At 38.0% G+C, this 21,158-nt stretch overlaps 1 protein-coding gene across 1 annotated transcript in view; it reads left to right on the forward strand.

Annotated features, from left to right (window-relative positions):
• Window positions 1-21,158, forward strand: part of ccbe1 (collagen and calcium binding EGF domains 1) — a 75,264-nt gene that overhangs the window by 39,112 nt on the left and 14,994 nt on the right. The window contains exons 3-6 of the mRNA XM_053648381.1: window positions 12,261-12,313; window positions 14,506-14,640; window positions 14,979-15,116; window positions 20,712-20,818. Of these exons, the coding sequence (XP_053504356.1) occupies window positions 12,261-12,313; window positions 14,506-14,640; window positions 14,979-15,116; window positions 20,712-20,818 (433 nt within the window). The remainder of the gene's footprint in view (window positions 1-12,260; window positions 12,314-14,505; window positions 14,641-14,978; window positions 15,117-20,711; window positions 20,819-21,158) is intronic.

The following is a 21,158-nucleotide window of genomic DNA, read 5'->3' on the forward strand; positions in this document are numbered from 1 at the left end:
AGGCAAACGTCAGGGTTTTAAATGCGATGCAGCAGTTACAGGAAGTGAGAGAAGGGAACGTAGCAATAGGGAGATTTAAAACAAGTCGAGCAGATGGGGGGGTCTGAAGGCATGCAGGGGAAGACCTGCCAGGAAGGAGAAGGAGCTGGAGTACTCCGACCTCGAGATAACACAGGACCAAACGAGCACAAGATCGTCCTCGGTGGAGAGAACGGTCGGATGGTCGGAAGAGGACGTTGTGTGTATTTCATTTTTGTCTGAATTCTCTGAAAGCGATATTATGACCGCGTCAGATCGAACCTGAACCCTCAGGCTCTACACTACATTAAACATCCATTTGAAGCCAATTATGTATTTAATATAACCTGCATATGGAAGTGTTGACAGGTGTGTCTTTACCTTGGCAGAGAAACTGGTGAGACTGTCAGCTCACACACACACACACACACACACACACACACATACCCCCCCCACACACACACACATTTACAGCACTCATAAAAGACTGCTCAGGGGTGTTATGATACAGAGAGAGAGAGTGAAAGAGTGTGTGTATGCGGGGGGAGAATACATCTGTGCTCAGCATGCAGGAATGTAATGTGTGTGTGTGTGTGTGTGTGTGTGTTTGTGTTTGTGTTCTGATCTGAAATGCATTATCAAGAACCTCCCTCAGAAGCACAGAAAGAACAGACGTGCCTCTAATGAGCTTTATTGAAGACCGCCCTGAACACAGAGAGAGAGAGAGAGAGTCCTGTAGCGTTTAGCTCATGCATGGTTGTTGGCCATCCAACGTCTGTCTGACAGCAGTGTGTGAACACACACACACACACTCAGAGACAGCATAATGATGGTTCAGTATACAGTGTTGTTATTGTATGGTGTGCCTGCTTCCCAAACTGCATATAGCCATGATAAATGGTGTGTTAATACAGAACGTCACCATTTACACACACACACACACACACTGAGGTTATCAAGACCTAGAATACTACACAAAGTTTGCTGAGAAGCATGAATTTCATCAGCACCTCATTCATCCTTTTATTATAGGTGCCTCATCTAAACACATGCGCACACACACACACACACACACATTTTCATGTCTATGCTTATTGATTCACTTTCCCAAAAATAAAAAAAATAAAAAATAACAGTAGCACGATACAGACCTCCTCATTAAAGTAGCAGTATGCACATGAACAGGAGCAGCTGATGTGACAGTGTATGTAAAGTGTAATACGTAATGGTGTGTGTGTGTGTGTGTGTGTGTGTGTGTGTGTGTGTGTGGTGTTGAGAGGCAGGGAGGAGGTCCAGATGTGAACACTGTACTCTCTGGGGACTTGACACTGCTGAAACAGATTAGCTGAGGTCACGTGTCTCAAAGAGAAATAACCTTCTGGCTAACCGAGTCATTTTTTCTTTTCTGTTTTTTTTTTTCATGGGCTGCATTCAAAATAACAAAATAGCACACTTGCGTAACATGTATACGACAACCCAAGCAAGAATTATCATTTTGTGGTAAACTGCAATGACCTGTCAATCAAATTTGATGCTTTGAATCAGTCACCACTTTGTTAGCATTAATTTTACCACAGAACCGTAATGTAAATACACTAATTAGCATAACTAATGCTAACTACTAAAAGTATTTTATTTGTCCCAGTCAGGTAGTAGTTACGCAGCTTTTGATGAAACATATAAATGTTAAATATGTAAGGAATGAAACACTCATTGTTTTCTTTTGTTTTTTTAAAAAAAAAATTTTGTTTGTTTGTTTGTTTAGCACAGATTTATTTATAAGTAAATGGCAGAAATGCTTGCAGTAACGTCATGTGCTAAATTTAGTTTAGCTGGCAGTAATTTCCTGTGGTAAATGTATCTAGCTAGCAATAATTTTCTTTGCTAACTTTAGCTCTTGCTAACTTTCATCTTGCTAACATTAAATACATGCAGAACAAGCTAGCATTAATCTTGCTAACAAGCTTAAGCTAGTAATCACTCATTGGCTAATTTATTAATCTTTTTTAAATATCTGTTTTACTAGCACAGATTTATTTAGGGGGAAAAAATCACAAAAAAGCTAGCATTTACCTATTGTGCTAACTTGAGCTTTAGCAGTATTATTTTATGGTAACTTCAGCTAGCTAGCTAGCTAGCAGTATTATCTTATTGTAACTTCAGCTAACTAGCTAGCAGTATTATCCTGTGCTAACTTCAGCTAACTAGCTAGCAGTATTATACTGTGGTAACTTTGTGGCTACATTTATGGACTTCAGTCTTGCTAATGTTAAACAGATGCAAAAACAGGCTAGCATTCCCCTTGCTAACAAGATAGGTGTCTTTCTGCTACGATTTAAATTTAGTGTTAAATTTAGAAGTAAAATGGTAAGTAGGAGACTGCTGTTAGCCATGTTTGATAGCAGTAACCTGTGGTACATATACCTAGAGTTAGCATTATTTGTGGATTTTTTTTTTTTAAATCCCTGCTTGATTCTCTTGCTAAATCTGTGTTTAGAGTGTTATTTTTACTGCGGTGTGTTTACATCAACTTGTGTGTGTATGTGTGTGTGTGTGTGTGTGTGTGTGTGCTCGCGTGTAACTGGTGCAGTCAAAGACAAACATGGATAACTGTGGTCATGCTAAATCTTAGGGAAACCTGATCCCTGTCATCGTGGCTAATAAAGTGTGAAAGGAGGAAAATGCAGGTGTTTTCACACAAACAAAATGGCTCCAGATTAGACTGTGTGAAATGAGAGAGAGTGCCAATGTGGATGAATTAAGATATTCTTTGTCTGGAAAATGGTCTATTTTGTAGTTACTTTCTTTACTGACTTTTTATTTATTTATTTATTTTGGAAAATTCGTAAATGGAAAAACTGCCTTTTTTTTAACTATGCAATAATGAACGAGAAGACATCCAATAAAAATCTAAGAGAAAATGTGTATTAAAATATGTTTAGAATGTTACTAGAACAGGCAGAAATCTTGTTAGCAAGGTTAACACTAGCTAGTGTTTGTTGCTAGTTTGCATTAGCAAGATAAAAGTCAGTAAATGTAGCTAAAATCACCTCTGGGAATTAGTATTAGCTAAAATTACCACAGGGGTTTATTCCTAAATAGCTAAAGCTTCTTCAGAAGATTGCTACTAGGTAATGTTACCAAAGAAAGCTACTGCTAAATAGCTAAAGTTACTATAGTTGTTTATTGCTAAATAGCTAATGTTACCTCAGGAGGTTATTGCTAGGTAATGTTACGGAGAGAGTTACTCCCAAATAGCTAAAACTTCCTCAGGTGATTACTGCTAGCTAACTTTTACCAAAAAAAAAGTTACTGCTAAATAGCTAATCTTACCTTAGGAAGTTACTGCTAGCTTTTAGGTGATTTTTGGAGAATTATTTTTTTTTGATAGCTAATGTTACACAAAATCTGTGCTTAGGTCCCTGCTGAAAATAACAGTAGAATCCATCACAGAAATGGTTTCCACTACAAATACAAATACAAACCATCAGTTAACCATTAAAACCAGTACCAAATGTCAAAGTTGTTCTATTGGTCCTTAATTGTATCCACTAGACAGAACATGCCACCAACAGAAGGCAACAAATGACCAGTAGAGGCCCACAGGGACCATTAAAGTTTCTATTAAAACCATTCTATGAGGGTTTTTTTGTTTTATTTTTCAGTAGGAGTTTGCTAGTCGAAAAGCAATTATAGATTTTCTTATTGTTTTTAAAACTTTTAAATCAATCAGTGAGTGAAACGGGCAGAAAGATTAAATCTTGCTAGCAAGGTTAATGGTAGTCATTGTTTGTTACTAGTTATCAGTAGCAAGATCAAAGTCAGTAAACGTAGCTAAAATCACCTCAGTAGTTTACTGCTACTTAGCTAAAGTTACCTCAGGAGATTACTGCTAGATTTATGGCGATCTTTTTCGAGCTAATGTTACACATTTCGAAATAAATCTCACTCAGTCTAACACTGGCTAGTGTTTGTTGTTAGTTAATGCTAGCAAGATAAAAGTCAGTAAATGTAGCTGTAGATTACTGCTAGCTAATGTTATCTCAGGAGATAACGATAAAAACACACAAATTTAAATGTAGTGTTTGATAGAGAACGTATATATTTTTTCTTAGTTTGTCGCATCTTTGCAACATTTTTTGTGTCTTTTTTTTGTAAATGCCTCAATAACCACACATTTATCTCGTAGCTAAAACAAAGACAGAAACACGTGTCACAGACGCTGCGTGTATGTGATGTGATTGTGATTAACAGCCTTTGATCAATTTCCAGAGATGCTTTGGATCAGCAGGAGTGTGTAGCGTGTGTGTATGTGTGTCAGGAGACATGAGTCAGCCCCTTGGTGACACGTTTATTTATCAAAAACACTCATGCAATCGCTCCGTAATGCAGATACACACCATAACGAAGAGACAAGATGGACACTACGGCTATAAATCAGTATATAAATCCAGCTCAGTGTATGGTAGCGTTAAGCAGCGTTGCGCTAATGCAGATTAGCAGTTACAGAACATCAAGGTGTAGTTTCCATTTTATCCAGAGCACATTTCTTAGGCTGAGGTTTATTCTGCTTGTCATTATTTGGACAGCAAAAGCACGCGACAGGAAGAAAGAAATAAACAAACGTAGGAGTGAACGTCTCAGCAGTCGCAGAAGAGCTGACAATGACAACCGCTGCTCTTTAAGCAAAACAAAAGCTTGTTTTTCTTATGGGACCTGAGAAATTCTAGTCTTGCTGTTTTTTGTTTCTTTGTTTTGACTTTCGCATGTGTTCTGTATTTATTTATTTATTTATTTTACCTCAGATTTACCTCAGATGAACCTGTGTCCCTGGTGTTTTTGACCCCAGCTACAATTATGCACAAATAAAGACCCTTTGTGAACTGTCGCTTGTAGTTTTGTCTTGTGGATGTATAGCAAGTGCTATGATCGCCGTTTGGGGGCGTGGCCTGTTTTTAGTTTTTAGTTCTCCTGAGTAGATATATACAGTATAGCTTCTAAACCTAGCTATTTAAACACAAATTAAGATACAACTAAGCCGTGTGAAAGTAAAAAAAAAAATGTTTGGTTTACTTGTTATGTGCTCAGCTTTGCACTAGCTTCATTCTCAGATTAGCCTAACGTAATCCCGTAATTTCACTAGCTAATTACATACTGGATATTCACCAGAGCCATCATGTCATGAATCTCTGCTACTCCCTCCAAGCTCTACTTTTCTTCATAATGTCTTTATACTATACACATTTTATATGACAGGATAAGATGCAGCATTATAATAATAAATAGGAACTAATTGCAGACAGGAAGTAAAGTTGTGAGCGGGAAACTAAAGAAATGCTGTAGGATTGGTCCGAGGAATCATTTGTTTAGGATTTGTCACTTTGTGTAGAATTAAGAAAATCTCAGTTCAAAAGTGACTTGCTGCACTTTTGCCTTGGATTTGTTTAGGCTATGATGGAGGCTAACGCGTCATCTTACTAGCTAGCTAACATGCAGATACTTAATTGTGGACAAAAAAAATGCAGAACGACAGCACAAATGACACAAAACTGTCAGGAATATCAACTTTTCCCTCAGATATGTTGGTAAATCTATAAGAAAAGGGTCAGTTTGATTAAAAAAAACTGTGATTACACTTAGCATTGACTGTAAAACCAAACTTCAATGAGCTCTGCTATATGTTAATCAGCACTATCAAAAACATGATTTCTGCTGGCTGGTGGGTACGGTAGCTAGTTAGCACGCTAGGTGGTTTGCTAGCTGACAGAACTCTATACAGTGTGTGAAGGGAACAAGGAAATTGTTTCAGATATCATTCTTTGTTCCTGTTAATAATTTACAAACACTTCAGGGGAAAGCCGTGAGGAAACAATACAACTCAGGGTTGCTAACGACAACCGTTTTTCCTCTGATGTGTCTCATAAAGCCTTCGTTATGATGTCATGTATCTCCATATGTCTGCAATAAAACGCAGTACGTTGTCAGTATGCTGTGTTTAATGAGGAAGGGAAGTAGACGAGTGGTGGGTCAGTCCCGTGCTTCAGTGATGTCGTATGGCGGATTTTAATAAAACCTTCCTCTTTTTTAGACACACAGGCACGCACACATGCATTTGTTCTTCATTAGCGTTTACAGATGCTTCAGTGTGAAAGAGGTGCAATGTGCGTAATTAAAGGCGAGTCCCACCTGCTTACTGATTTATTATATGGATTCAGATTAAAAGCTTGGCCTTAAAACGACATCATTAAGTAATGATCAGTGCGCTTTCATTTCCTCCAGCTGCTCTGTTCTGGATTATTAAACCCAAGTCTGTTTTTTCTGTGTGTGTGTGTGTGTGTGTGTGTGTGTCTGTGTGTGTGTGTGAGAACGTCTGTGACCCAGTCTGTATGCCCTATTACTATTATTGCTCTACATGTTAACCAAAAAATGCGTAGTAAAAAAAATGTAGCAAAGTAATAAAATCGCGCTGTGTGGTCATGTTTGCTGCGTTCTCGGGTGTTTACGTGTTTTTATTTTACAGAAATATTTATATTTTCTAATTTTATATATATAATTATAAAACAGTTGTATATTAATGATTAGCCTTAGTTTATATGATTATTGCCAGATTTAATGAGACCTCACAGGTGTTGTACATTATAGTGTGTGTGTGTATGTGTGTGTGTGCACTGTGTGGTATCCTGTGACTAGTCACATGACCATGATTGATTTATTTCACCACAAGACTCAGAGGATGTGTTGAAGGTTCGAAGGTCACACACACACACACACACACACACACTCTGACGGCTAAAGTTAGACCAGCATGACACACACTTTAATTTCTCACACTGTCAGTCTGACAGGCTTCTGAACAGGAGGATCAGGTGAAACACACATTTATAACGTCATGTGACACACCCTTTGTGTGATTTATGATTTTCTGACTTGTAGGAATGTCAGGACACATAAAACAGTCCCATAATTTCCCCCCTAAGTATCAGACCACCAAAGCAGTTACACTTTACATCATCTCATAATACACTTTTAGAAATGAATCCACGCATGCACACACACACATACACGCTGGGATATTTTTCAGTGCTTTGTTTGTTTGTTTGTTTGTTTTTAAGAATCTGAGTCAGGCTTCAATCTACAAGGTTTGTACAATCGTAACCAATGAAAAAAACATAACAGACATAATCACACACACTATAAAATCTGCACACTTCAACACGTCACATGCATTTTAATTACTCTCACAATCATGAGATCACAAAAAATTTCTCCTGAACAAATGTGACTTCAGCTCAAAACAAACATAATAACAGACACCAGTTCTTATAATTCAGATGTTTTTGTTAATTCAATGCTAAAGAAAACAGCCCACTGGTTGAAGGATAAAAATTCAGTCCTGTTTATGTGTCAGAATAACGGAGACACGCCAACCCCTGGTGCTTTATTCAAAACTCCGCCCCCACGTGCGTTACAGTTGCATAACGTCTAATGAAATGTGTCTAACTTCAGGTTACAAGCGCACGCTAGCGTCTGGTTTTCCTTGTCCTGACTAGCTGATGAGTGTTGTTCTTACTGTATATAACTTACTGTATATAACTTACTGTATATAGTCGGTGCGTTCTTTGTAACTCGCTAAATATCAAGTGGACGTCTAAATTGCTGGGAAAAAGTCTGAACTGCGAGACGTAAACTCGTAATTGCAGGAAATAATGTCAAAGTTGCGCGATATGAACTCGTCGTTGCGAGAAATAAAGCTGCAGTGACCTCATTTATTTCCATAGAAAGCAAAGCGATGGGCATGCTTAAATTTTTGTGTCAGATTTATTTTAACATGCCTATTAGTTAGTGCGTTTATGGTACACGCTGTCTGAGAAGACAGTCTGAGGTTTAACAGAGTTTCCGGGTCACGTGATTTTGGTCAAATAGAAGAAAAGAAAAAAAAACCTCAGCTATCAAATGAGTTTCAAATATCTAAGTGTTTTTGTAAAGTTGAAAACTCAATCGATGAACACAACCATGTGTTTTTTATCTACATTTCTCTGACTCTTTGTTTATTTTTAATCCCATTTTGTTCTAATCCTAGTTGCGTGGGAAGCCCAGATTTCGGCACAGTGGAGATTTATCCAGGTTGATTTATTATAAAACAGCGGGCCAGATTGGCAGAACTGTTTATTCCAGTCTGTTATGATCATTACGGTTTGGGGGAATTCCTCAGGCTATAGCGTGAGAATCCTCTCAACTGTACACTATGTTCGGTTTACAGAAGTCTGTCGGTGATTTTACCCTCGGTTTAGACATGCTAGCACTGTCATGCTGCATGCTAGTACTGATAGTAACAAAAATCTGTTGCCAACTAGTTCAAGACAGATTAAATAACACTTACATGTTGCATGATCTGCTTTGTACTAGCTTTGTTAGAAGATTAGCAAAGCTAAAAAAACTAGACACTGTACTAACTGTACTAGCTTAAAAAAAAAAATTTCTTTCATTTTGTAATGACCAAAGCCAGCTTCCTGCTAGGACGACTTTGTCCACAAGAAGGCGACGTGAGCAGTCTGTCAACTAATTACTCTCAATCAGTCTCACCTGTCCCTGGCTCTATTTAAGGGAAGAATAACTCACTCAGTGCTCAGACTTGAGGTCAATTTCTGAGAGCCTTAGCTGACTTTGTTGGTATTGCTAATTTTTAAAGCTAGCACGGTACTCTAGCCTTTCCTCTGTGCCATGATGGTCTCACCTTGTCAACCTAGTCACGCTCTCAAGTTTTCTCAAGAGAGTTCCTTCTCTTGAGAAACAAAAATAAAGGAAACGTTCTACTTTTGAGTTCATTCTTTCCCTTCAGCATCTTTTGTTCTGTCTTTTTTTCTAGTTTATTGTCTTCAGTTTCACCAAGTTCTCTGTCCTCTTGTGCTTCCGGCGCTTTAGTGGTGCAGTAGGTAGCATGTTAGGTTATGAGTGCTGAGATCTTGTCTTTGAGTCCTGCTTTAGGCAGGTGGAAATAGGAAGCTGATTAAAAATATATTCACTGGTTGATTGATTAAAACATAACCTACTGAGTTTGGTTGAGAACTTTGCTAACCCCTTAAGCTGAGTCTGCTCTTGGGCCCATTCTCTCATGCCTCCTGCCTCCCCAGTTACACACATTTTTGTGTGTTAAACTATAAACTCCAGGTCCTACACATTCTTTACTTTTCCATCATCTTCTGCATATCTGACCGGGTTATAGTGGATACATTAAGAACCAGGGGGGTGTAAACTTTTAAACAGGATGATCTGTATAAATGGTTATTATTTTGTTTAAAGATCTTATTTTTTCATTAAGTACTGCCCTTCAGAAGCTACATAAGATATTTACATGTTTCCCAGAAGGCAAAAAAATAATAATTTACACCTGTTCAAAAGTTTACACACACACACACACCTTAATGTATCGTGTTGCCTTATTGAGCATCAGTGAACATTTGCAACTTTTGTAATAGTCGTGTACGAGTCCCTCAGTTGTCCTCAGAGCGAAAAGATGGATCTCAACATCACATAGCATCATATATCGACTGTTGGAAAGGGGGTCAGATATGCACAAGATGCTGGAAAAATAGAGAATTTGCAGGACCTGGAGGATTTTTCTGAAGAACAGTGGGCAGTTTAACTGTTCAGGATTAACAAGGGACTCATGAACGACTGTCACAAAACATAAACACGTCATGTCGTTGATCATCCAGGTAACGACGCATGGTATTAATCATTGAGCATGTGTAAACTTTGGAACTGGTTCATTTGTGTAAACTCAGTTACTATTGTGTCTTGTGAACTATACGTAAGCATCTGTTATGCGAAAGCGCTTATTCAGGGCGGGACAAACAACTAAATGCAATTTTTATGATCCCTCTTATTTGTATTATTATAGTTTTTTTAATTATGAAAAATGTATGTAAACGTATGTAAACTTATGACCTCCACTGTAAATAGTCATAGGTCAGAGGACAATATAAACTTAATACAAAAAATATGTTGTGTACAAAAATAAACAAATAGCAGAAATGTATTCCAGTGCAATGTATATAAGAATTTCTTTATATAGCAGAAGTGATATTTAAAGAGATTTGTGCAGTAATGTATTTTATGTATATATATGTGTGTGTATATATTACACATTACTGTGTCCTATATATGTCACAAGACGAAGTTGAGTATGGATGCAAGCGCAGATTTTCAAACATTTAATAACAAATAAACAAAATACAAAAGACTCTACAACAAACATACAAAACACTGTGGCAAAAACTAAACACGGCAGCGTAGACAAAAGCATAGTATGACAAGAGACAAGGAAGCAGTACAAACAGTGGCTATATATAGGAGTGCTCGTTAACAGAACCGTGATACAGGTGCAGGTGGTCATGTGACACTGATGTAGTACGGTGCAGTGGCTGCTGGGAAATGAAGTCCAGAGTTCCTTCCTTGATACATGACTATATATATATATATTTATATATATATATATATATATATATATATATATATATGTATATATACACACACAGTACTATGTCCTATATATAATACATTTGCGTCCTTAAACTCAGAGGAAGTCATGAACTGTTTATCTGTTTAAATATTACTGTTATTATATTTACATCACATTTACTACACATGAACATTACGCCATGCAGATTAGTGTGAAATGTATTAGAAGTCATATGAAATACTATAATATAAAACATAGATTAAATACACACGTTCAGTAGACTACAGTAAGTAAGCACGGGAAATAAAATGGCCACTACTATAAGGTTTTATTCTGCTCACGACTGTTTATAGCTGCTTTAATGTCAGGGAGAACAGGAACATGTTTTGTGGACATTCCACTACATTAAATGTAACCGTAAACAGATAAAACAAAAATAGTACAAAGTATTGTTTTTTAATCAAATAAATTGGTGGTATAAGAGGAAGAACCCACTACAGGACATGCTCTTATGGGAAAAGTCATCACACCACTCTGTTGTTGATTATTTTACCACGACAGCATGACACCGAGTGTTTTATTCCTTATATAATAATTCTAGAACAAATATAGTTCATGTATATGATTGTTTTTCTAAGCAGATTGAATTTAGGAGATAATTTTGTTATGAAATTTTTTTTAAAAGCCCAGTGGAGTGTTATAAAATGTTGGATCAGTGTCGCATTGTATAAAGGTGAGTCAGTACAGGCTCTGGCCAAGACAGACACACACACACATTAACGTGGCTTGGGAAAGAAACATAAGAATACTTGTGCTCACTTCAGGTTAAAATGTGAACACTCGAGTTTAAAAATGATCTTTCTATTACACAAACGATGTTCAGCTCAACAGCCTGAGAGTAACAAGTGTTATAAGTCAGGCATGAAACACTCCGTGGCATGCTGTGATAGGAAAATAATCAACGACGGGGGTTACTGTTACTGATTATTTTCCTATAGCAGCACGTCCCATTTATAATGCTATATTTATTAAACAAGGACACATCATCATTTTTATCCCTTTATAGTTACATTAATCTTCTGGAACGTCCGTGAAACAAATGAGTTCCTGTTCTCACTTACGTTACAGAATCTATAAACAGTCGTTCTTTCACCAGTCTCTCTTTTTTCTCTCTCTTAAAGTTAATTAGACAAAAAAATAATCACAGCTTGTCGTATTACAGAGAAACCGCCAAGAAACGTAAACTTCTCTCTGTCCTGAAGATGTCAGACAACTTAAAGTCACAGTTTTAACCTCTGACACTGGAGACTCCTTCCGTAAACGTTAAACAAACACCTCCTCACACAACTGGCAATTACACACGCCCGTTTGGATCCGTCGATGCGTTTCACGAGCTGTTGCTATAGAAACGATAACGTATTATTATTATTATTATTATTATTATTAGACTGAGCTCACTGATATAAAATAAATACAAAGTGATAAAAGTTGATCAAAGGAATTGCAGTGGAATAAGAGGAATGAATCTTAATCAGCAGCTCGGCCTCGTCACACCACGCCACGCCACTGTTGATTATTTTCCTATAACGGCAGGACATGGAATGTTTTATTCCATCCTTCTTGTCACTCTTGCCTGTAGTCAGGTCTTTGCAGTGGTGTAGGTTTTGTTTGCCATGACAAAAGAGATAAGGAGGAGAGACGATATTAAAGTAAATGTTACGGCTGTATTTGGTGGAACACAACAGAATTTTTATTTCTTTATTTTTTTAATGTGTTGTAGGAAGAAATGCTGCGGAGGATTTAAGTTCGTTCTGGGACAGTGTATTCCTGAAGGTACGAGCTCTGTCTCTCTCTCTCACACACTTTCTCTCTCTCTCTCACACTTGTGCTTTCCTTCAGGTTTATTTCCTCCTTCAACCTTTTTCTCTGTCTGTCTCTCCATCTTTTTTTCCTCTCTGTCTTGTCTATTTCTTTCTTTCTTTCTTTCTTTATGTATAATTAACGTCAGGTTTTGTTCAGTAATAAAAGGTCTATAAACGACGGGACATGCAGAGGAACTTTCTAGATCCCGTCCGGAGGTTTTCGCGGTTGAAACCGCTAACAGGATTTTAGTTGTAAATGTCAGAGGAAAACCTTGTCTTCTGGGATGCCGAGCCGCACGATGAACAGTTTTACCGTGTGTGTATGTGTGTATGTGTGTGTGTGTGTGTGTGTGTGTTTTATGCGTCTGTATGAGGTAGTTTAGCGGTTATTTTCCATGGGATTAAGGCAAGATGATGTTTCCTCACCCGCTCTTCCTGATGAGAAACACAGGAACTTCAGGAATGTCTCATCGGATATAAACGTCTCAATTTTCCCCTTTTCCCCTTTTTTGTCTTTGCGCAATAAATCAATAAAGATCTCCACAGTAACTGAAAACACAGCTTATTAAAAGAAAAAGAAAATAGATATCTGTTTAACATTTAAGTAATTGTATTCTTTATTTTTAATTTTTTTTACCAACAGCTGTCTGTGTTTTGATATAACAACATGGGCCAGATTGAAAACAGTATAAGTGTGACATCTGATTTGAGTTCATTCACGAAGTGCTGGAGCACGGAATAAAATGAGATTATGAGATTATTTACAAACCATTAATAAAAAAATAATTAATGGAGATCATTTGCAAAAAAACAACAACAATGCAAGATAAATTTTAAAGTGAAGGTTTTCATTTGACTCGCCCTGACACCTCATACACAAATTCACATTAATACACGGTTTCATATGTCAAACAAATACACACAGAACAGCAATTAAATATTAAAGAAGTGTTCCTCCAAGGACTTGTAGGAGTCTAAATCATGATGTATTAAAGTCAGCTGCAGTAAAAGGTAAAGCAGATAACAGGCTAAAGCCGTCTTAATAGGCTGTGCGGTTTATTTGCCGTCTTGGAACAAACTGCGCATATTCATTTCTTTAGTTGATATCAGCTTTATTAGAATGCGCAACGTGACCCTCGATTTATTTTCATTGCAACCACAGACGACAAAGATGGCTGACTACAAACCTCTCCGCTACGACTCTCTTCTAAAATCCACCAGTAGGAGGACGGCGAACTCACAGGATCTAATACAAATCTGGTAGTAGCATTGGCAAAATAGATAGAATAGATATAACTAGGTAGAATAGATATAAATAGATAGAATGGATAGAAATAGATAGAAAACCAAAATCTCTTTATTACTTTATGATTTTTTTTGTTAATCCAAGCTCTGTTTTCTGCTTTGTCATGCCGATTGATGACGTAAACAAAAAGTAGTAATTTTCTTTAATCATAGATCTACTGTTAGAGGATCTTCATGGTATGATTGACACGTATGGTAGAACGCACGTTATCACGCCATCTGTTATAGAATTCGACCTAGATTTTATTTTATTGAGATCATCTCGTAATAATCATACAATCTTCAAAATCCCAAATAACGAGCGCTAATTTGCGCATGAAAGGGGATAAATTGCAATTAAAAACTAACGTAACATGTTTTCAGAGAAAGAGTTGTTCTAGTTTATCATTCCGGTCCCTCCAAGGTTTTTGCGATCGCATAAATAAACACGAAATCAAGGAAACTCTTTTTAAAAATTAGCGCAGATTTTCCGCAGATTCGGGCCGAGACGGGTCACGTGACGTCAACACGACACGCGTTCAGCCAAAGCTCTCTTCAAAAGTTTGTACAGCTAAAAGGTCTCGTTTACCGACAAACATCGCTTGGAAAGAGCGTGCAAAACTATTTTGTGCGACTGCGATTTCGCCGATTCGAGTTTTCCGCAAAAAAGTTGCATCGCATATTTTTAAAAAAGCCGCAACACCATCAAGCATTTATATACTGTACTATACTGTACTGTAGAATGTTATTAATATTAATATTAATAAGTAATTTTAAAATTAATATTCAATTCTGTCTGATTGAAAACAATCAAGCATTTTCGCAGCGTTATTTTATCATGCATTTTGTATTCATGTGTTTGTTTGTGTGTGCGCGCAGATTACGACGTGTGCGCCGATGCCCCCTGCGAGCAGCAGTGCACGGATCATTTTGGCCGTGTCGTCTGCACGTGTTACCCCGGTTACCGATACGACCGAGATCGCCATAGAAACCGGCAGAAACCCTACTGCTTAGGTGAGTCATGGAAACACAAGTACGTTACCGTATTTTCTAGAGTACGAGTTCCTTTTTTTGCCTTCGTGCAGGTGCAGGAGCTGCGACTTATCTAGCAAAGCACCAGATACGTATCACATCGTTGCGTTGTGTTTGTTTTAGTTTATTTACGGTAATCCAAAAATTACGGTAGAGCTACGGAAAGGTGTTTTAGGCATTAGTGCTAAAATAAAACTGACAACTATGTAGGTCTTTATGTTTTTATGCAGTATAAATAATGTCTCAAATAAACAAATAAAAACCTAAGTGAGAAATGATTCCTTCCTGTGTGCTTCTGCATCTTCTCTTCTTCCCTCCAGACATCAACGAGTGCAACAGTAAAAATGAGACGGTTTGCTCTCAGATCTGCATCAACACTCCGGGCAGCTACAGGTGCGACTGTGAGACAGGTTTCTACCTGGAGGAGGACGGCAAGACATGCAGCAAAGGCCAAAGAGGTACACTTATACACATATACACACACACACACACACACACACACACACACATACGCACACACAACTTACACACTTCCTGACCTCTCTCTGTCTGTAATAGTGGGATTTCCATGACTTACAGAAAGGAGGTCCTCCATTTTATTAGTGTTATTGTTTAGTAACATAAAGAAAACCAGGAAGGCACTCCTGCAAAGTCGTAACAGTTTGCGTAAAAACCGCCAGAGGTTTACATTTCGCTTAGGGGCGGGGTTAAGGATTTTCCACTCACTATGCAACAAATTTCTTGACAGCCAATAAACTTGATTCTATAGGTTTCCATTAGCTAATATTTATCTGTAAATTCATCAAATTAATCTGTACTATTATAAACCTGTTGTCCCCCGACAGTTCCAGCTCAGTTGGTACATTCCCAATCAAACTTTGTCTGCGTGTTTTCATCAACGGCTCTTCCGCTGAATATTTTTAAGAGGAACAATAAGATGACATCGTTCTGAAGTGCTGCAGCCAAATGTACGGTCGTGGGCTGCATCCCAAACCACACGCTACTGCACTAAAGCGAGTGTCGGAGTCGTATGCCAGCTTGATTTTTCATACCTACCGCTCGTGGCCTAGTGCTGTGATGCACTGATGGATAGTTCGGTGAAGAGTAAAAGAGTAAATATAACTCATTTTGAACTGGAGGATTTTTTAAGGTAAAAGTCATGTGATACTAATTAAAAAATAAAAATTTTAAAAAGACTTTCTCAGCACTTTTGTATGAAACCGAATAGGGGGGCAGAGCTTCAAAGGAGTTTGGTTTGTGATATTATTTACATTTATTCATTTAGCAGGCGCTTTTATTCAAAGCGACTTACAAATGGGAGAATTCAAGCAAATATCACTAAATTACTTTTAACCAATCACGTCCGATATGGAGATCTTACGGTAATGGAAATGTTTATCCACAGGACATGTATGCTAACCTAGCTGCACGAAATCATGGTTGTGTATGCATCTTTAATGCGGTCCAGGCCTGACCGCAACTACTTTATCTGTGAGTTTACCTCAAAATGTCTGTCAGCCAATCAGAATTGAGAATTCAGCAGCACCGTGGTACAAGTTTATATAATTTATAATGATTTTAAAAATCATTTCTTTTCACACTATCCACCCACCCCCCTTCTCAGAAAACAGGTGGAGTAGGGAAACCTTACCACTCTCTCCATCCATCTATTCATTTCCCCTCTCTTTCTCTCTTTTCTCATGCTCTCGCTCCATTTTTCTCTCTCTCTTGGTTTTCTGCTACATTTCCACTGGTGCACAAACACGGCCATCACTGTGTACACCATCACATTAATAGAGCATCAAGTGCTGAGTCGAGTCACCTGGTAATCATTAACCCTCTCCTTTCACTGCCTGTTTAAATAAACCCCCCTTTCCTCTACCGTACGGTCTGATTCCCACACACGCACACACACACACACACACACACACATACACATACACGAGACACAGCAAGGTTTGGGCTTTTTAATGAAGCGGTGAGTTGCTGAAACGCTCTCTGGAGTTTATCATCTGTTCTTCTCTCTGGTCTGCGTCTCTGTGGGAGCAGTGAAACTCTTTCACGCTCTGATACGGGACTGAAGATGATTAATCACTTTTTTCCTTCTTTTTTTTTAAAGGAAATGGTTTTGCACATCATTCTTTTTTTATGCAATCCTTTAGGAATCTCCATAATGACCCCTTAATGCGTCTTTAAGGACACCGCATGTCCACTCCCGAAAACCGTCTACATTTCATCAACTATCAAAAGCGAATGACATTTTTCATCTTTACATCAGTTAAGATGAATTATTCATTATTTAAAACTCAAGGTCACGCTATTAAGGCGTGTTAAGTTCTCATTCGAGCTTCTTATTATTGTCGTCTTTATTCCATACGCCGTTCTGCGTCTGTGAGTACAGTACATAATCCAGATGCTGCTTCAGTGAAATTTATTCGAGATGTACGTCTTATGTTAAATATTAAGTCGAAATAGTACAAAAAATATACGATGACGAAGATGAACCAACGAGATGACTTCAAAATAATGAGATATTATGTCGAAAATAATCACTTAGCACTTCATCGTCTTTATTAAAACTTGCGGTTCAGGGCTTTCATACAAGATGAAGTCTAACTGAACGTCCTGTTCATACACCATTCATTTCCTTTTAACGAAGAGACTGAGAGACAGACAGAGAAGCAGAGAGACAGACAGAGAAGCAGAGAGACAGACAAAGAAGCAGAGAGACGGACAGAGACAGACAGAAAAGCAGAGAGACAGACAGAGAAATAGAGACACTGAGACAGACAGAGAAAAAGAGAGACAGACAGAGAAGCAGAGATACAGACAGACAAGCAGAGAGACTGAGAGACAGACAGAGAGGCAGAGAGACAGACAGAGAAGCAGAGAGACTGAGAGACAGACAAAGAAGCAGAGAGACTGAGTCAGACAGAGAAGCTGAGAGACAGACAGAGAAGCAGAGAGACCGACAGAGAAGCTGAGAGACAGACAGAGACACAGAGAGACTGAGAGACATAGAAGAAGATAGACAGACAAAGCAATAGAGAGACAGACAGAGAAGCAGAGAGACACAGAGAGACAGAAAAAATATTTCAGTGATTTTACTACATTAATATACGTGCGTGTTATTTTAGGGGAATTGTTTTAGGGGATAATAGTAAACAAAGATGAATCTTACTCATTTACATTCCTTTCAGTGCATTTGAACTATATTTATACATAATGCTGTTGAATTCTCAATCCTGATTGGTCAGAATGAATCGATTAGTTTTCTAGAACAGCAGCTCTGACAATAGCGCAGCTGCGAATCGCAGGTTTACATTAACGCGCTCGTTCAACAGTAACACGCTATCATTTCTATAGCAACAGCTCGTTCACCGGGACGTGTACAGTGGACGCTCCGCTAATAATAAACAGATTAAAAGAACATCGATTGTGTTCATTTAATGTGTATGGAAGGAGTCTCCAGTGTCAGTGCTTTGTAACAGTCTGAGGTAAAGTTTTCTGAAATCTTCAGGACAGAAGCATTTACGCTTTGCGTTTACGCTTTGCTTTTTTTTTTTTTTCCGGTAACACCACTAGCCGTGTTTCTACAAAAGAGAGGAAGAAGAAAGTAAGGGCTGGTAAAGGAATGACCATTTGTAGCCATTTACTTTAACGTAACTATAAACGGATTAAAAAAAGAATAGTGTTAGTAAATATAACAAATAATTTTCCTATAACAGTGCACCCGGTTTAATTTTATTCTATATAAAATTCGATCTAAATGGATATGAAGGATGGATGGAGCCTAAAAGGTTCTGTAAAATTTTTATCATGACTGAAATGAATGAAAAGCTCGTGTGGTCTTGAGCTTCCTGTTTCCTTTCGAGACGCTCACTGATCCATTACTCGGGCTAATGACTCAGAGCAGTGCTGCATTAGCATGAACATTAACCAGCTTCTCGTGTTACTCCATCCGGCCGCTTCCTCTTTTCTGGGTCAGTTAGGGACACACACGATGATGATGATGATGTGCAAGTGCCATCATCAGCTAGCTTTTGAATTCCAGATGTGTGCAACATGACATTCCGGACCATTCCAAAGTTTATCAGGGAGTGAACGGATGTGTGTGTATGTGTGTCTGTGGGTTGGGGTTGGGGTTGGGGGGTTATCAGCTTGGTCATGTTTCCTGTGAATGGATGGGAGGATGGAGGATGTACTTGCTCCTAATTATAATTTGTTTTTTTTTCCTTTACTGACAACGAGTCACTGAGGAGTTTAATTCACTTTCTTAAACGCTGGTCAGTCAGTAACTTTTTCACTTTAAACCGCTCCAAGACGGAGGTTATAGTTTTTGGTTCATCTGACAAATTTGAATTTAATAATAGCGCTCTGGGAAACTGATATGTTTTTCATTCTAATTGTTTATGACAAACACGTGTCCTCTGTTGTCGCCTCTAGCTTTTTTCCAGCTTCGCTTATTATCTAAAATAAAAAAAAATTCTGTCTGAAAAGTCACTTGAGAGAGCCATTCATAACCTTTATAACCTCCCGTTTGGATTACTGCAGTTCTCTGTTCTGCGAAGTCCCACAAATTTCTTAAGAATGGTCGCAAATATGATCAAGCCACACCCACTTTGCAAGCTCTCCATTGGCTTCCAATCCAATTTAGGATCGACTTCAAAATTCTTCTATTTGTGTATAAACGCTTACATAAGCTTACTCCTAACTACCCGTTTGATCTTTTGTGTCCCTACAACCGTCCCAGATGTTTAAGATCTGCTAACCTTAATGTACTGACGGTCCCTTGTTCAAGGCTAAAACGCCGAGGAGATAGCCTAGAGCTTTTTCGGTGGTGGGGCCTGGATTGTGGAATAGCTTGCCAGTGCGACTTAGAGTAGCACCAACTTTATCAGTCTTTAAATCTCTTCTGAAAACCTATTTGTTTTCCTTAGCTTTTAATACTTTTAATGTTAATTGTCGCTACTTTGTTATGTTTTTAAATTTTGTATCGACATACAGTATGAAGAACTCCGTAAGAGTACTTCCATAACTGCTGGAGAATAATGTTGTTGGTATACCGGAAAAACTCTTTGCTTTGTGTGTCTTACGTTCTGGAAATGATGTCAATTTCGACCTATGTGCGTTAAGTGGGGCCGGGGAAACCTCATGAACGCCTCCATGTGTGTCTTTTGTTACCAACAAGCTAGCAACCTAACTGATGAGTGATGTAAATTCATTTTAAAGGTAAGAAGTGTTTACTGTTGATTCTCTGAGCGGCCATGTTGATTTGGAGTTACGGTCCCAAGCGCCGAATTAGGAATTTGTAGTTAGCGTTACTCGTGACCTGATGAAAAAACGTATCGAATGATGGAAAACACAGAGTTGTGATTATTTTAGTAATTCGTGAAATCATTAAATTTGTAATAAAATTAGTACATCCCGCACACACGTTACAATTTAACGACCTCGATTAAAATCTTGTGGCTTCGTTAAGCGGCGCGTAAAATCGACAGTGGACGCGAGATATAAAAATACATTCAAATGCACAACAATGTGGGCATGCTGGATCAAGTGCTATTCTATGCGCTGCTGAATGAGTGTGGAAGCCATGTTGTTCAATTCTCTGAATAATTCTAGTCATATACTAACGATTTTTTCAATAGTTTTTTGCTTTTATGTTACGTAATTTTATATTTGATAGCAAGGGAGCAAAGAAATAAACGGTTTCCGTGTTTTAGTTCACATTTTCAATCCCTGATTTTTTCTCGGATTTAGAGGAGCGTGTGTGTGTTTAAAGGTGAAGGGCTGGAATGAAAAACCTCGTCTCCGATGCAAGAAAAATCTCTGCGATGTTTGAATAATCTGACCAACGAGTCCAGAAAATGGATTTTAGCGTATGTGTAACCTGACTCTGAATACCAGGAACTTTGCCGCAGAATTTCACTGTTTGTGTTTATGAGCATGTTTAATAGTTTGTTGTTTTTCCCGTATTTTTCTTACAATCTCTATTATTTTATTTAATTTTTTCCAATGTATTTTGTCTGTTTTTCTTTTTTTTTTGGCAGATCCTCTCTTCGAGAAGTCTGATAACGTGATGAAGGCAGGAACCTGCTCAGCCACGTGTGAAGACTTCCATCAGATCAAAATAAACGTTTTTCAGCTCAAACAGAAGGTATTTAATACATCACGCTCGTCCGTACGGTTCTCAATCTTCTCACATGGTGAGAATTTTTTTTGTAAATGTACTGTGCATTGTGTATTTAGAAAAGAGGGAAATCCCAGCACAAACGGTTTAAACGTTGAGATCAAGTTTTGTTGTGTGTTAAATTCTATACGTTTAAGTGAAACTCCGCGGTTTGTTTTACGTTATTAATACGTGGCTGTTTAAAGCTCGGTAAAGGTGTTATAGGGTTTCGTGAACAGGTACGTTATAGACCCTGTACAGGACCTCAGGGAGGAACGGTGAGTTTATAGGTTAATAAAACATGATTGAAGTGACCTGTATATGTGCA

The sequence above is a fragment of the Ictalurus furcatus genome, chromosome 18, assembly GCF_023375685.1.
Source record: "Ictalurus furcatus strain D&B chromosome 18, Billie_1.0, whole genome shotgun sequence".
Taxonomy (NCBI): Eukaryota; Metazoa; Chordata; class Actinopteri; order Siluriformes; family Ictaluridae; genus Ictalurus; species Ictalurus furcatus.